At 38.5% G+C, this 17,474-nt stretch overlaps 1 protein-coding gene across 1 annotated transcript in view; it reads right to left on the minus strand.

Moving 5' to 3' along the window:
- Positions 1–16,729, minus strand: part of FBXL5 (F-box and leucine-rich repeat protein 5) — a 23,238-nt gene extending 6,509 nt beyond the window's left edge. The window contains exons 1-9 of the mRNA XM_009870772.1: positions 16,514–16,729; positions 14,788–14,883; positions 13,824–14,007; positions 11,306–11,488; positions 8,858–8,983; positions 7,587–7,735; positions 7,311–7,393; positions 4,980–5,705; positions 1,969–2,117 (exon numbers count right to left, since the gene is read on the minus strand). Coding sequence (XP_009869074.1) covers positions 1,969–2,117; positions 4,980–5,705; positions 7,311–7,393; positions 7,587–7,735; positions 8,858–8,983; positions 11,306–11,488; positions 13,824–14,007; positions 14,788–14,883; positions 16,514–16,648 — 1,831 coding nt within the window. The 5' untranslated portion in view covers positions 16,649–16,729. The remainder of the gene's footprint in view (positions 1–1,968; positions 2,118–4,979; positions 5,706–7,310; positions 7,394–7,586; positions 7,736–8,857; positions 8,984–11,305; positions 11,489–13,823; positions 14,008–14,787; positions 14,884–16,513) is intronic.
- Positions 16,730–17,474: the final 745 nt, after the last annotated feature.

Raw genomic sequence — 17,474 nt, forward strand, 5'->3', positions numbered from 1 at the left:
TAGAGATATCAAATGATGCAGGAATAGTTCAAGCGCTCACACAAGTCCTGCTGCCCACTGAGAGGAATAAGGCATTGGTTTCACATTGAACAGCCCTATCACAATGAAGTTTGAGTGCAAATACCAAGAACAGTACCCAGATAAAACCGCAGGGGATACAGATGGAAGAGATTATTCCCCATTTCAGAATTTTGCTTCGGACACCCCCTTATGTTTTTATTGACTTTCTTCTTCAAGAAAACAGCTACAAACTCCTGAGATGCTACTATTTCTTAATAGATGCAAGAAGTCAGACCAACAGAGCCTCAATCTCCTGTTGATTTCTCTCTAGAGGAGTAACTGCTCGTCCACAGGCATGCATGATGCTTTACAGAACCAAGCAGAGCTTATAGGTTCATGGCTTCCAGGAGGCAACAAAAGAAAGGAAAAAACCAGGAAGCAGATCAGAACAACTTCACAGAATAATTCTCCAAGAAGTAATCTGTTTAAACATAAATAATTTTGGGGGGATATTACGGAACAGCCAGGCTTTAAAAGTGGTGGACTCACGCAAGAGATTCTGGCTTTGTAAACTAATACTAAGGTGACATATTTTAGGGACAAGGAGAGAAAGAGAAATGCCTGAAGACAAACCAGAACATCAGGTCTGCTGTAACTGACAGAAGTGAAACCAGAGGAAAAATAGCAAGGAATCAGATGTGAAAAGAAATGGCTTTTAACTGGTCTTTGAAGACATCGTTGAATTCAGCACAGTGCAGGAAGGAGAGTCAGTGAAGGATTTTAAAAAAAGAAACCTTAAAATTTTCAGGTTAAAATGCTAGACTTTTAAAAGCAGTAGCCTGAATGGAATGGAAGGAAGTAACAAAAAGCAAGCATCTCAGAAGAAAAAAAAAAAACAAATAGCAGTGTCAAAAGTGTATAAAAGTAGCACAAAATTCATGAAAGCAAAGTATGATTTAATACATTCACTTCTAAATGAGAGGATCCAATCCAAGTGCATCATCTTACATAAATTTCAATGGATTGAACACCCAGATGTCAGCACAGATTTACCTGCAGTACCAAAGCCCTGGTGTCCTGTTCCCCTGCTGTGCTTGCATCTCAATACAGATGCAAATTATCGAGCTGAACACCATGAACTACCAAGGAATAGAATTTTGTTTCACACACAGTTAGCTCCTGTGAACTCAGTTATTATCCTCCTTTTCCCTTCTGTTGCACTTACCTGTTTTAAATTCACACATGGAACACAAGTCACGCCCTGGTTCCTGCCTCTAACGCTATGAATGCTTACTGGACCTAACATAATAGTCTGAATTCCAGCATGATAAACCCTGAAAAAACTTGCACCATGAACACATTTTATGCATTTATCCAGATCCTTCTTCAGCTTAGAACCATCTCTAAGCTTTTGACTCAGGCAAAACCAGAAAAAGTAAATTATATTTTCCACAAAGACATGTGACGGTAGTATCAAAACTATCCTATAGCAAAACTACTGCTATTTGGGAGGTTTGCATGGCAAAACACACATCACAGCTTTCCTAAAAGTATCACCACTTTGGTACCAATCTAATTAAGCCTCAGACTAAAGTTATGACCATAAAGAAAGCATAAACTACAGGAGTTTACAGGGAAGACCTGGAGAGGGCAAGCGTGTATTAGCTATATGGAGACTTTCTAGTCCATATTACTTATGCTAAACTAAATTATGGTACCTGGACTAACAAAGCTTTCCTAGGTAATACAGACTGTACTAGAGTTAAGCAAAGAACTACAAAAGAACAAAGGAAAAATTGACTTATCATTTCATAATTAATTTCATAATTAAGCAAAGTGCTGCACAGCCAAGGGAAAAAAAGAAAAAAAAAGAAGTGGGGGTTTGGTGGTTCTTTTTGTTTTAAGAAGTCTCCTTAAACCAACCACCGCTCCCCAGAAAAGCATCGCATCTTCATAAAAAGACATTACCGTTAATGTTGTCACAGTAGTAAAAGTGTTCATCGTTGAGAGAAGGGCATGCAGAAACCAAATCCTGCAGGCCTGCACCAGTTACAGTGAGACAGCCAGAGAGGTTCAGGTGTTCCAAAAGCGGCAGGCCTCCGCCCAGAGTCAACGCCCTGGGAACACACAGAAGAACAGAGAGGTGTCAGAGCCCCCACAGCACCAGGCTGACAAGCGCTCAGCCCAGTCGCGGACTCACACACTTACATGCAAAACACACTTAACAGCAAAACCCCCCACCTCTAACAAGCCATGTAGTTTTTAACTATGGCCATTTCATACCCTGCACAGGGTATCACCCCAAAGCTATGTGACAAACCTGGAAAATGAACCAAAATTCTTACTTTCTTCTGCCAGACAAAAGGTAAATCACTTTGCTTATGAATGACTCCAGAGATGGCCGAGTATTTTAAAGAACTACCGAGACACTCTCCTCCAAAACACCACTGATTTTGGAAGCTCTCCCAAGGTGAGGTATATTCCTCAACCCACCATGAAAACACAACACTCCCAGATGGTGCATTACGCTTCTGAAAGTTTGACTGTCTTACATTTTTTTGTTAAAATTATGTTGGAATTCAGATTCGTATTTCCCCAGGACTGACAGTAGAGCCTCTTTCTGCCAACACACTTCTTATTCACCTTCTTATTCAAGGAGAATTCACTGTTTTTCATCTGAGTGCAAGACAGTTTGGCTGCTGATGCAATAGCCTCATGGATGTACCACAGCTGAGCAACCACTCCCTGTCAGTCTGCTGGTTTCTCTGCGAGCTCACAGAGCAGTCAGCCCAAGTTCAATCAAAAAAAAGCTCACTCATCTCAAAAAAATCAACTAAGAGAAAAAAAAAAAAAAGGAAGGAAAAAAAACCCAACCACATAACGCCAGGCTCAAGTCACCAAGCTGCAGATTCAAGCCAGGACACAAAGCTGAAAATGCCTTCGGAGCATCACTGTACAACTTTCTCCTATGAGCAAGCAGAATTAAAACCGCTGACCACAAAACCAGGTATCTGTTAACAACTTTTCTATAAAATGAACTGGCAAGTGTTTCTAGTAGCAGGTCTCATTCGCTTTCCTCAGGGACTCAAAACTACGGTGGTGAGCGCAGTCTCAGTTCTTAAATGCTGTCTTTTATCTAAAAAGCACCGATGGGAAACCCAACCCTTCTCATAACTCGGTGACCAAATATCCCTTCAGTCTCAGGTTACCAAGTCATGAAAAAAACCAAACTAGTAACAGGTAAACTACATATAGCACGACCTACTCAGCACCTGACAAAATTCAGCAGTACCAGTCCCCTGCTACAAGCTCAAACACTAAGCACAGCCACATGAGGCTTACTCTGAGCAACACCAGCGCTGGCGAGTGGAAGAGTGTCAGAAGAACCACTACAGGAGGCACCTGAACAGCTGATACTTCAGAACATCAAATGCAGAGGAAGTGTCCAGAGAGACGAATCAATGCCAGCAGTGCCTCACGCTATTTCTCAGTTCACTGTAGCACACAGTGCAGGTAGGCATGAACTCTTCCCACTCCAAGAAGCTTTAATTAGCCTTAAGTGCTGCAGCACATCTGAGCAGGTGGCTTTGAGTACTTCAGCCTGTTTTCGATTTGAAGCAATAATTAGGTTTTTCTGACTCAACAGAAAATAACAATATTATCACACACAGGAAGTTGTCTAACTCTTGAAGCTATCTCAGTGTTCAAGTTAACTATTTCTTCTCCTCTCTTGTTATATGAAGCCCTATTTAACATGTTCTACATATGCAAAATTACCACAGAATCATAGAATTGTTTAGGTTGGAAAAGACCCTTGAGACCATCTGGTCCAACATAAACCTAACACTGCCAAGTTTACCAAGTGCCAACTCCATTAAATGCCATGTCTAAACACGTTTCAAATACCTCCAGGGATGGTGACTCCACCATTTCCCTGTGCAGCCTTGTTCTAGTGCTTGACAACCCTTTCAGTTAAGAAGTTTTTCCTCATATCCAATGTAAACTTTCCCTGGTGCAACTTGAGGCCATTTCCTCTTGTTCTATCGCTTGTTACTTGGGAGAAGAAATTGATCCCCACGTCACTACAACCTCCTTTCAGGTAGTTGTACAGAGCAATAAGGTCTCCCTTGAGCTTCCTCTTCTCTAGGTTAAACAACCCCAATTCCCCTAAATGCTCCTTATTAGACTTGTTCTTGAGACCCTTCACCAGCTTCGTTGCCCTTCTTGGACATGCTCCAGCACCTCAGCGTCCTTCTTGCAGCGAGGGGCCCAAAACTGAACACAGGATTCGAGGCACAGCCTCACCAGGGTCAAGTACAATGGGACAATCACCTCCCTACTCCTGCTGGCCACACTGTTCCTGACGCAGGCCAGGATGCTGTTGGCGTTGCTGACCCCCTGCTGGCTCATGTCCCGCGGGCTGTCAGCCAACACCACCAGGTCCTTTTCTGCCAGGCAGCTTTCCAGCCTCCCTTCCCCAAGCCTGTAGCGCTGCCTGGCGTGGTTGTGACCCAACACTTGGCCTCGTTGAGCCGCATACAACTGGCCTCGGCCCATCGATCCAGCCTGTCCATAAATTACGTCATTATTCAGACAGGTTAAATGAAATGTCACAGTTTATAAAGTTTCAAGCAAATTGACAGGCATAATGAAAAAATAGGGAATAAACACAATTTCCTAATAAGAAATCACTAAAGATAAAATCTAAAAGCATTAGTACTTAGAACAACAAATTCACAAAACTACTTGACTTCAGAGGACACATTTAAAAGATTCTGTTTTTTTAAAATCCTCGAAATCTGGAAAAAGTTTTAAAGTCTGGTGCTATATTTTAAGATGCAAAGACCACTTAAAAACTTAAGAGTTTCTTCAATAAAAATGTTTCTACCAAAACTAGGCAGATTCACCCCACAATGACCCAAGAAATAAAATTAGAGAAAAATATACTGCAAGAAAATAGCTCAAAAATGTCTTCTCACCTGAGAGCACGGTCTGTGATCTGGTAACATCCTGAAAGACTGAGAAACTGAAGAACCCGTGCAGTCTCTTCATCTGTCTTCTCACTCCCAGAGTATGCCAAGTCTTTTTTCTCTGACTGCTTAGTCCTTGTTGGTTTTTTACACAGTGCAGACGACTCTGGAAGTGCTCGAATAGTTCTTAGTGCTGTCCCAGCACAACAAAACGAGTGACCGCAGTAAATCAAGTCAGTAGAAGCACAGTGCTGCTGCCACCCTCTAGTCCTTAATCCGTAAATGTCCCTACCGTAGCACGATGCAGAACAATTAATATGGGATGTTGGTTCCATAAGACAAAAGCCTTCAACGTTTCTGTGTCTCCACTCTGCAGCATCTTCAATGTCGGCTAAATCATCTGCATCCAACACCCACACATAAGCAGAACTGAAGTTTTCCGAGCCATCATCAGGTTTAGTCCAATGCTGCTCACCATCTCCTCCCTCAATGAGGTTTTCGTTGTTGATTTCACGCAAACAATTATACTTCTTTTTGGACTGCAGAGTAATCTCTCTGTTTTTCCACAAAGTCTTAGCATTCCTGTTTCTGCAGCTTTTCAGAATTCCTCTGGTATAGTGAGTTGATATTATACCCAGAGCTCTGGAAATCCTCTCTACAGCCACATCTGTGATTTTTTCACATCCAGACAGATCAAGGTGACGTAGGTTTTGACAATAACCAACTGAAGACCAACTGAAATCAGGAGGGGAAAAAATAGGTTGATTGGTTGGTTTTGGTTTTTTCTTAGTTTTTGTTCAGAAATAGGTGTTAAGGAATAGGTGTTAAGACTAAATACACAAAAGAACATTTTGCAAGTGAAATACTCAATATTTAAAGAAAAGACCCAGACAAGTTAAATTCGACACTCCGAGTACTGTGTATGTGCCAAGAAAGATTATGTCTAAAGAAATGCACAATTAATCAGGACTCAGTAACAACGTGCATTTTTTCCATATGAGACTAAGAAGTCCAAATGTTCCATACACTGAACAAACTTTTAGGTAACAGGTCAGACTACAAACACCAAATATCAAAGCAATAAGTTCAAAAAGCAGCTTCTGTTGTGTCTAACGTAATTATAGAGCCATCTTAAGTTACCCGACATCATAGTGCACTTCTGAGTAGGCTGTAAAAAAAATTACTGAACTACCAAATCTCACCACCACCATCCCAAAAAGAGATATATCTAAGATGTAATATTCAGTTCAAAGTTTTTTAATAGCTGTAATTTCTTGTATTGGAGTTTCTCAAACGTGACTCTTTACACTTATTGAAATATCAGTGTACTTAGATCACTCAGCCTCCTGTCACGTCCCATTTCCTTCAGTGAGAATAGTTGAATTTCTGAAACACGTTCTGTGTACAGTATTAATTATTCCATAAAAGTGATTAGGATTAGAGATGGTAATGAAATCAGACTTTTTCATATAAACAAAAAATATCTGTTTCAGGCCTACTGATTTACAGTGATAGTTACATTATTAACTATAAAAGCCCAAAGCCAATTTAAATGACCTTTAGCTAGGTCATTCCTATATTTACAGCAAGTCAAACCCATTTTTTGACTTACAAATTGGGGCGTTTGAAAACATACGAGAAGCAGCAAAAAAAGTAAATTTCACAAAGATTAATTTCTGAGCCACAGAATTTCCAGAAAGCTTTTAATTCAACCAGAACTTCTTGCACAAGCTGCAGAGTGTTGTTACCAGCATGAATTTTTTGTGTTCTTAACACATTAAGACTTGAGAGTAGTATATGGTGAAAGCGTTGAACACTGAAACAGTCAGTGCAAGCTCTGCATCCATGCACCACCCCGTGTCACCAGTGACATTTCTGCAGGCTCCAGCAAAATGCAGGAATACAGAGTTACCACACCTAAGCCTTCGAGCTGTGACTACCATTTGATCAGTGTCTTGCACAGCAGGATTCCAAACCCACCCAGCGATACTAAACCAGAAGAACTTCTGCAACTGAGTGATTCCATAAAAAAATACGGAAAATTTCAAGCTGTCAGTACTAGAACAGAACACAATGATTGTCATGGATAGCTCCATGTTGATAGGTAATGCGTATCCAAAAGTAAAGACACAAGAATTTAATTGGCCATTACAAGTTACACACTTGAGTTGCTATTTTATTCATCTGTTACTCCGGTTTAGTTCTGAGTTACACGTGAATCCTGAATGTGATTTCTTTACTGGCAATGGAATAAGACATGTTTGAATGTGTTTCCCCCTCAAAAAGCTAGTTTGTTTTTTTGGTTTTTTTTTTTTAAAAAAGAAACAACAATTATCTAACCTTTCAAATGCAGAGTCTGAAATATCAGTTTGAGTGAGATCCAAATACTCCAAGTTGGGGCAAAGCTCCAAGATCTGTCTAACCTGGAAAAGGAAAGGAAAATAATCCATACGGACACCGGCCAGTAAGGGCACCACACAGTGCCAAGAGACAACGCACAAATTAACATTCTCTTGAATTGCAACTCATTTTCAATACCGAGTGACTCAAGCACATCAGTTATTAATTAGAGGCTTCATAGCCACAATTATTAAATGCCAGGCTCAAATTACATACCATTTTGCTAGACACTGCAGAACTGTAGGCCAATACTAATGTCTTCACAGAGGAGCCTACATGCGGGAGGACATTATGAATTAAGCCATGAAGCAAACGTTTTTCCATTTGTGCTATATTAATGGCAAGTGAGTCTTCAGCTGCTTCTTCTGCAAAACAAAGCCAAAGAGTTAAAATTAACAATTTCAGCCATATTCATAGAATGGCCTAAGCTGGAAGGGACCTTAGAGATCATTTTAATCCAGCCTCCCTGCCGCCAGGGACGCCACCTCTCGACTAGATCAGGCAACACATGGGGACCAAACGGGAATTGAACCCAGGGCCTTAAGCGTTGTTAACGCTACGCTCAACTGACCGAGCTAACTGGCCCCCTAAAAATATGCTTTGAGCCTTTTGGAAGTCATGCTGCCACCTTACATCAAACAAGTTATGGGAAACTAAAAAAAAGCTTAACAAGATAAAAATTTTAGAAAGTACCTTACATCAAACTTCTGCTGAATTCTAAGCTCAATATACTACTTAAACCCTCCAGGACTGTCAGAAACATAAGCAGATAGATGTTAAAGATGAGGCTTAACTCCAACAGCAAGTACAAACAGTAAGAGTCTTAACAGAAAATTATTATTAAAGGAAACAGCAAAATATTTACTACAGATTATGCACTGCCCAGGGTGGTTTGGGGCAGCTGTTTCCACTGACATGCTTTATACACTGAAATAGTGTCCCACAGCAGATTTTACATCCTGTGATGTGACAGCTTAAGATAAATTTTAAACTAAGCCTAGAATGCCACATGATTCATCCAAACTTTCTGAAGCTTTTCCCTCCTTCCTAATTCCAGACACACCCTGGTAACTCTTCCGCTACCTGCTGAGTTTGCTCTCTCCTAGATAAATTAATTCAGCTCATTAATACAAGCTGCCTGCTTCTTCCCCACCTCGCCTCCCCTTCCACTCTTTTCCACCCAGCTGGGAGTCAGGAAGAGATAAGAGGAGGAAAAAGCGTATTCCTTTCAAGAACCTTAAGTAGTTGCTAGACAAAACTTTCCAAGTTCTTTTTTTCTGTATGTTTACTTGGCTTACAAGTATTTAATCTAGGTAGAAGCTAAGTATTGCACTTGTCATCATTTTACTGGTATCAACTATGATAAAAATCTGTATTTTAAACTGTTTTTACAAAAAAGTCTCCATTCTATACATTTATTTCTTACAGTTATGTCATACTCAGGAAAAAAAAAATAATAAAAATCACCAAAATCGGAATTTACCTACCAGACTCATCTATGTCAGCATCTTCATCCCATTCCTGGAAAGCACGACTTTCATCTTTTCTATTTTTCACCCATTCCTCATCAGGTTCCATTTCAAGCTCTGCTGCAGGACCACTATACCAATCACCTAGTCACCCACCATCACCCCAAAAAAAGAAGGGAGGTAGGAAAAAAAAAAAATGTTAAGACAAGCTTCTCATCACTAGAGAAAACAGCAATGATAATTTCTCAGCATACTGCGACCTGACCTAAAGATGTAAGTGAATTTTGCACTCATCTCAACTATGGTTTGATGGAACCTTCACATAAGTCTCGTTTGATTAGTATTTTAAAGGTTTAGAAGATCCCTGGAACAGTTTCAGTACCGTTACAGAACTCATGGGTTATTACGCTATTCTGAGACAGGCCTGTTGTCCTTATGATTGCCGAAATACTTCTATGGAATATCTGGACTGTGTAGGCGCTGAAGTTCTTTCTGGTAGAGAAATTAACACTTGGTTTAAGACATTTCTGTCTTCCTCTGGAATCTCACAAGTACACAGCCAATCAGGATGGATTTTATTAGCCTGGTTTCTGTCATGGGACAATAGGATCAAGAAGCCCAAGTTTCACAAGTAGCCTACTGCAGCAGCTATAGGACACTCAATTACAGCACATGTACAGCTCAAATCAAGGCACACTTTTTTATTTTTTTTTTAGAACGTCTGGATGAACACGTGTATCAGCAGCAGCTCCACTGCGTTTGCTGGCAGGGCACCCCCTCTCCCTGAGGGCTACTGCACAGGCATTCATTTACTTCTGGGCTCAATATAAGCAGGTCTGCTGCCTCCCTCAGCAAACACACGCTTGAAGCAGAAACGCCGTGTTGTACCACCTCACTAGTGGGGATCCCACGGTCCCTAAAGCAAGAGCAATCCCTCTTGAGTGGCATCTGAAGGAACAAGGTTTCTTCCATAAGCAATAAAATCCTGATTGTCAAACAACTGCGAGGCAGAAGGTTTTTGTAACATTTCTCATCTCCTTTAACCCATCTTGATAATACAAAAAAAAAGCCTCAGGAGCCCTCTCTATTAGAAGGAGGAAAACAAAAAAGTTAAAAAAAATCAACTAAACCTGTAGTTTTGCGTTTGTTTTTGCTTCCCCCACCCTTTTGGCAGTAAGTCCCATTTGAGAAGCTTCCACCCAGTTTAGAGCACCTCTGCACAAACAACTGAAGTCGTACAGACAGTACGTCACGAGACCAGCTTCCTGCTGTGCCAAAACCAGGTTTAGGAATAAGTCACTTTAAGGAGCTGCCAGTTATCCTCCTTGCATAGCACTGAATTACTGGGACAGCCAGGCCTTAGATGAAAATGTAACAATTTGAACTCTGAAATCCCTCCTCTCCTACCCAGTCTTCTGTAGCTCAGTGGCCAAGCTATTATTTTCAGTAAGATCTATACAAATAAAAAAAATCAGAAACAAAAGTTCTTTTACTCCTCTCTGTCTTGTACAGATTTTAGAAGCCATAAAGGTCCATTCAGAAAGACGTTTTTAGCTTTTATGTATTTCAAAATTTGTTATATATATGGTTACCTTTCTCTCTTAAAATCTTAAAACAGACAAACTATGGCCTATTAGACACCACAGATTATCACCTGTTTACTCAGCCTCACTGATGTGGCACCTATCACAAAGCCTGCAATACCATACTTGAGTGACAATTTAATTTTTCACATAAAGTTACAAATACACTCTGACTTGTAACTACATTCATTGGAATATAAAGCATTTTGACTATTACAATAGGTATATTTGCAAAGGTTACACTTCTCAAGAGGAAATTTTAATAATTAGGAAAGTTTGAGGAACAGAAGTTACTAAAAAAAAACCAAAAAACACTGCAGTAGAAGTTATTGAAGTAATGCAACTAAAGAACCAATACTAACAGAACTAACATTAGTTAAGTTTTCTTTGAAGTTTTAATATAAAAAACTAATAGATTGTGAGGAAATGTTAGAACTCCATTTGTTTTAAACTTCAATTCTGCAGTTACGTATTTCTACCTAATAATCCAACGGCATAAAAATTTTACTGATACAGGTGCAACAGCAGCATTTATAATGCAACCCGCCCCTTAGATTCTTAAATCTTTACTAGTGAATATACTTGTTAACACTCATAACAAGCAAACCAACCTCCGTAAAACCAACTAATAGTTTGTATACATGAGTTATATCCCATAAAACTTTTAGTTTCTCAATTCTACAAACCAGAAGTGTGTTTTGGGCATTTTTAGCATTTGACCATTTCAGGGCACCATCCTTGCTAGAGGAGCGCATCCTCTTAGCAAGCTCAACTGTCAGGCTCATTGTATGTGACAGCCCTATACTAAAATGTTCTCTCTTTTACAGACTCAGAAATTCTGATAACTAACATGCTCTCGAAGCAGGAATTAAATTTAACTTACCTCTGGCCCAGCGAACAGGGTAAAGATGTTTCCAGAGAGATCCAGTTTTAGCCAACTGTGACCATTCAGTGCTTACTTGACTACACTGACATAACTCTTGGGGGTTAAGGTAACTGAAAATGGTCAGCATTACTTCAGGAGGAAGATTAGTAATATTTGTGGTGTGCCCTGTTACTTCGGTTTCTGAAAGATAGAAAGCATGTGTTAAGTGAAGCACAGCCTCACAGTTCTAAATAATGGCAGTGGAACTCACATTTTGACTAGGTCTATGAAAAAAGCTTAAACAATTGCTCGGCAAAAGAGTTGAAAAAAAATAGGTATCACTTTGGCTTTAAAAAGCTTTCACTGTCACAACACCTTAAACACACCAAAAATAAAAAATAATAAAAATCAGCTCAGTTTTCTGTTTGCATTTTTTTCAGCTGACTTGTTCTTTTCAATCCAGACCCCCCACAAAGCCCTAAAAAAGTTGTGGACAAAAGTAAACCGCTGCTACTCAGCCACAGCAAGATGAAAGCAGTGTCTGCTATAAATTAAATGCTTATAAAAAAATACCTTCTGTCAAAGATAATATATATACCTGCTTTGCCACATTCCCAGGAAATGCTGCTGGCACAATCTACCAGTTGGGATGACCCTCACTGGAAGTGCTTAACCTCTTGACTGGCAGCAAAAAGTCCAAGCTTAACTCTTTGCAATTGTTTCATTTTATTTGTATCTTTAACTGCTAGTATAGACAATTAATTTTAACTCTGGAATAGTGAGAAGCCATTCAGGTTGTAAAGTAATACTAAATACTAGATTAGAGACTAAAATTTGACCGCTGTAATTAATACTTCAATGGACAGTAGTAAAAATTGTCTCCAACAGCTCTCCCTTTCTCTTGCCACAGTACAAAAGGAGCTGAAAACTATGTAAAACAAATTCAGTGCTTTGGGTAGTGGATTTTTTCTGTTTCAAGAGACTTTTTAATGATTTGTTTAAGGATCTACTTGAGAAAAAATATTTCTAAAATAGTTTTCAGGAGTCCTTAGAAATAACAATTACAACTTCAAAAGTTAAAATTTGAAAAATTATTAGGGATTTACTTTTAAAGTTAGGACACAAAGTACATAGAACTTTACAGCAAGACAAACCTCAGGTTTCCTTTTGCAAAGAAGCTTTGAAAGCAAGCATAATACGAACTTTACCCTGTGATTATCTACTGTTACTTCAAAAAATACAATTCAATGCAGTTCCACTTCGAGAATCAATATATTTATTCATAAACCTGGCAAGTTGCTGCAGGTGAACTGCAGAAAACATCACATTAAAATGCAGTTAAAACTGTCCAGAAGTACAAACTGTGTTATTTTCTTGAATTTAAAAAAAAAAGCACATGGGACACATAGTTCCCTCTTCCTAAAGTCTAGAACACAATCATTGCAGAATTACTACTGTCTCAAAACTGCTATCTCAGCTAGACTTTACAGCAAGTAACACCATAAGGCTACTTCTGTCACACTCATCCGTTCAGACTCAATAGTATTTCACACCACGGACCATGATCTTTTCTGAAGGCTTCACCTGGAGGGCAGAAAATGACCAGTTCAGTAGTTCAGAGAAGAAACGATTCATCAAAAAAAAAAATAAAATAAAAAAAAAAATCTGATTTTAGAATAGTTTTTCTAACGAGAGCACCACATCTTATCAACACCACAAAGTCAGTTCATGATGGCTTGCTCTACCCATCAGTCTCAAACCCCAGTATGTTTTTGGTACATTAATTCCCCTCTTTGAGGCATCAGCTCTTGTTTAGAGTGAAAACTGTAAACACAGACAACAGGCTGCTCCAACAGTCACAGATAAGACTGAAGGGTACTTCAGTAGTTACCCATTTAGCCTAAGTTTCATCAGGAAAGGTAGTTACAGATGAATGCCAATTAATATCCATTTTCAGAACACATGTTTCATCTGACCTACTCACATGCTGCAGGGATTCATTCCCTCCCATCACTCCACACATACAGTTTCTTCCTTTCTGATTCCTGAGAGGCTCAGGGAAGTTACGTATTAGAGCTGGGGAAGGCGAGTTGCTTTTAATTTGAAATACAGTCAGTTGGCCAACTATTCTGCATTATTAAACCATCAACAGAAAAGCTTATAAAGTGGTCCTGAAAATAAAGAATTAAATGTAGGGTCTGCAAATAGAAAATATAATTTCAATGGAAGTATGAAATCAGAAGTTAATTATCATTTCTGCCCATTTCTTACATCAAGTATTATCATGGGAGGGAAGGGAGAGGAAGAAGGTTAAGAACAGGTAAACAGTGAAGTACTACCTACATTACAACCTGCCAAGAGGCCCATAATAATCAGTAAAGTTTCAGAAGTTTCAAAACTGGTTTGAAGAAATTTCCATTTTATAAAAACTCTTTTATCTGCCAGTATATAAATTCAGGTATGTCACTGGTGTGGCTTTTCAGACAAAAAAAAAATGCAGTTTCAGAAGCACTTTAACTTTGATTAGATGCTTCACCTTGATCTGTCTTCTCATCCACAGAATACTTAAAGACCTTCTGAAGCTCTTCTGCTTGATTCCACTTACTAAGACCTCTGAATTCTGCAGCCTCCTTCTGCGAGCAGTGCTGTGCAATTACTTTCTTCTTAATATCTTTCAGTTCTTCATAAGTAAAGTATTCCATCAACATTGGCTGAAAAACCTAAAGCAAGGAAAAAAATAAAAAGGCTACTGCTGATGAAGATAGTTGATAAGACTACACGGACCTACCAGCACAGAATTTCCTGTTTCAAATTCTCTCCAGGTAAAACCTGTCACACATTAAGTGAACCCCAGGACACGACCATGGAAATTTTGAGTTCCAACCCTCTTCTTGTCGATGGATCACCGCATAGTCTCAGGCAAGCTGTTTATTTTCCCCAACAGAAAAGGGAATTGATTAAAGTTGCTTAAACTACGTAACTTACGGAGGTACTCACACAGAATGCAAAGTGGGAAGGAAGAAAAACATGAGAAAAGATTTCTCTTGGACAGACTTCGGAAGACTTACTCTCTCCAGAAGATGCTTCCCAGTTTTTGGATACCCATAAATCATCAGACTGGCAGTACTAGTCTATGTTTCAAATATAGGTCAGAGGCTGTTTGGGAGTGTCAGCTTGAGTCATGAAGCATTAGTTTACAGCACCTGACTTTAAGTTTTGCGAGACATCCCCTTAAATAACTACCTGTTCCAAGCAAATCCCAACCCCTGTGAGCTTGCTATCAATTTATTAAAGGATCAGAATTTCATCGTAAATTGTCAGTATATTCACTGACTTTGCAGTCAAACAGAACAATGACACCACAGACCTGAATGCAAACTGGCAAAGTAATAAAAACAGAGAATTGTAAAAAACCTGAACCACTAAGCCTTTCATATCTATTCAGTCATTCCAAAACCCCAGGAACACCAATATAATAGTTGAATAAAATGTTTACCTACCTCCTCTTCCTCTTTCATATGAGGAAGGAAATCCCTGGTAAAGGCTTCCAATCTCTCCTTCAACTGTTTCGCATAGTTTAGCTGTTCGTATTCATTCTGAGAAGAAAGCAAAGATTTAACTATTATCTAATCTTGTCCATCCATTCAAGGTCTGACCAGTTAAATAACTGTTACCAGTGTTTCAAGTGAAGCCCATTATGTTTTTCCCATGCACTCAGCACGTTTGCTCTATTTCGTGGTAAGAATGCATTCACTTAAAGTTTCACGGCAAGCTGACAGTCTGCACTGGCATGTTACTGGGCAGAACAAAGTACTCCCTTCCTGCTCAGTTCCAATTTATTTTGTTATCAGATATGAATTAACTTGTCTAATCACAGTTTTACTTTGGAGCAAAGACTGAAGTCTGCCAATCTACAGTATCACCGAAAGTTCAAAGTAGTAACAGAGTAATCTAAGTATTTTCATGTTTTGCACAACAATTATTCTAAGATACAGCAGTTCCACTTTATCTTTTAACTGCATCCAATTTACATTATAAATTGTGGTTTTAATTTGGAAGCTAGAATTGCAGAATAACTAGTCACACATGCTTTATAAATATTTACTTTGGAAATGGAAAACTCTTAAATAAAGATGCAACTAACATCTAACTTTCAAAAGTTAAAGTTACACCAACCCCATCTATCAATCTGTTAGCTTGTTCTCTATACCTGTAATAAGAAACTGGTTCCGAGTCTGCCCAGTAATTGCAACATACTGAAGTTCCTCACTGCTCTTACAGTAAATGTTGTAAGATTTTTCTTTTCAAACTTCTACAACATTAAGAAACCCCAACTATTACAGGAAAAAAAGCTTAATCCATCAGTTTAATTTAAAACTAATCACGCTGAAAAAAGTTAAACATTTAACCTACCGAAAGAGAGCTAGAGAAATCTCTTTTTCCACACTTCAGAAAGCAAGTACCAGAATAAGACTAGCATCCCATCAGGGAAGTATGTATAACACAGAGCCAAGTGTTCATTTTCCCCTTTCCGTCATATTACTTCATTTTCCATTTCATTAACAGAAACAACTTCAGAAAGACTTTAATGTTTGGTACACACAGGGGGAAAAAAATAAAAATATTTGCAGGATTCCCAGGTCAAAAAAAACTTAAGACAGTAAAATAGAATCAGCCTAGTTAAAGAAATAACATTTAAGAGTTTCTTGAAGACTGGAACATTACCAGCATTACCGAGCAACAGATCACTGAAAGTACATGACTCACTAACAAAAAAAAAAAAAGAAAAGAAAAGAAAGGCATTGTTTCATTTGTCTGGTAATCATCTCCATTTGTGACAATGCTATGTGCCACAATATGAGAGATACTTGAGGTTTCCTAACAAATTAATAAAACCCATTATTTCTATAGTCAGAAACTGTTTTGACCAATTAACAGAACAGTCTTTGTATTTGAAACTTCCACATTGTCTCTCCACAACACCTCCAATTACGCACTGATGGACTGTCACAAAACAGACCTCTGAAAAGAAACATAGTAACTGCAATGAATGGCAAAAGAATCTGTGTTTTGGACTTGGAAAGTTTTCACTAGTGTATCAAGAAGCCACAAATGTTTCTTCTCTCTTTAGTTTATTTCTAGAGAATATTAAGAAAACTTGAGGCAAACTACTACACAATCACAGCACATTCTCCTTAGAACACAAGTCCTTCTTACAGTGCTCACCTTTACATTCTTCAGCCCTTTCTCAAAGAGGCTAAGCATCTCGGAGAGTTTGTTGTCCGAGTGTACATTGTACACTGTCCGGCTACGTTGCTGAAGTAAACCAATGATACACTCATTTTCAATCTGCTCGTGCATTTTAAATTCCTTGAACGTGGCATAAAGAGACTGCAGAAGAGCCCGGAAATCATTGTTGTTGGAGAAGTTGGTCTTGGAAAGCTGTAAGAAAGAAAAGCTCACTAAAAATTCCAATAAAAATTGTATCAAGTTAAATCTTTAGAACGAGTATTAGCCTGTTCATCTTCATTGCTACCATTAGTTAAAAACATGTGAAAACCTTCAGTTTTATAAAGAAAATTGGCAAAAAATAAAAATAGAATTTGCAAGTCAAGCAACTCACTTCAAAGACATGAAAACCTAAAGCAATGAATGCTTTTAATTCCAAACTTCAAGCCCAACAGATAAAAATCAGAGATTCAAGTGTATAGACAGGAACAAGCAAACTAGTTTTCTACTTGAATAGTAACTTTCCTGCAATTTATCTCATTGGTGCATTAAGATAGAATTTAATACAACTTCTTCCAGAAGTGGGCAGAATCAATACTTGGTATTTGAATACTACAGATTAACAAACATTTATACAGTATCCTTATTAAGATGACTTTTGAAATTACTCACAGAATTCATAATTATTTTAACTTCCATAACTGACTTGCTATTTGATTTTTATTTGTTAACAGAAACTGACACATATTCTATGCAAAATCTTAAAATGTGTTTTATAACTTCCCAAAACTCATTGTACATGACTGTTTAATGTATGTTTCCTCTTACGGTTCATTAAAGCAGTGAGCCACTCACACTCCAATTCTGTTAACTCCCCAAAATAAGTTAATGAAACAGTTTTACAACAGTGCTGTGTTTTATGAGTAAGGTTAAGTAAACCAAGGGATTTAACTGCACA

This window comes from Apaloderma vittatum, unplaced genomic scaffold, assembly GCF_000703405.1.
Source record: "Apaloderma vittatum isolate BGI_N311 unplaced genomic scaffold, ASM70340v1 scaffold3296, whole genome shotgun sequence".
In the NCBI taxonomy this organism is placed as follows: Eukaryota; Metazoa; Chordata; class Aves; order Trogoniformes; family Trogonidae; genus Apaloderma; species Apaloderma vittatum.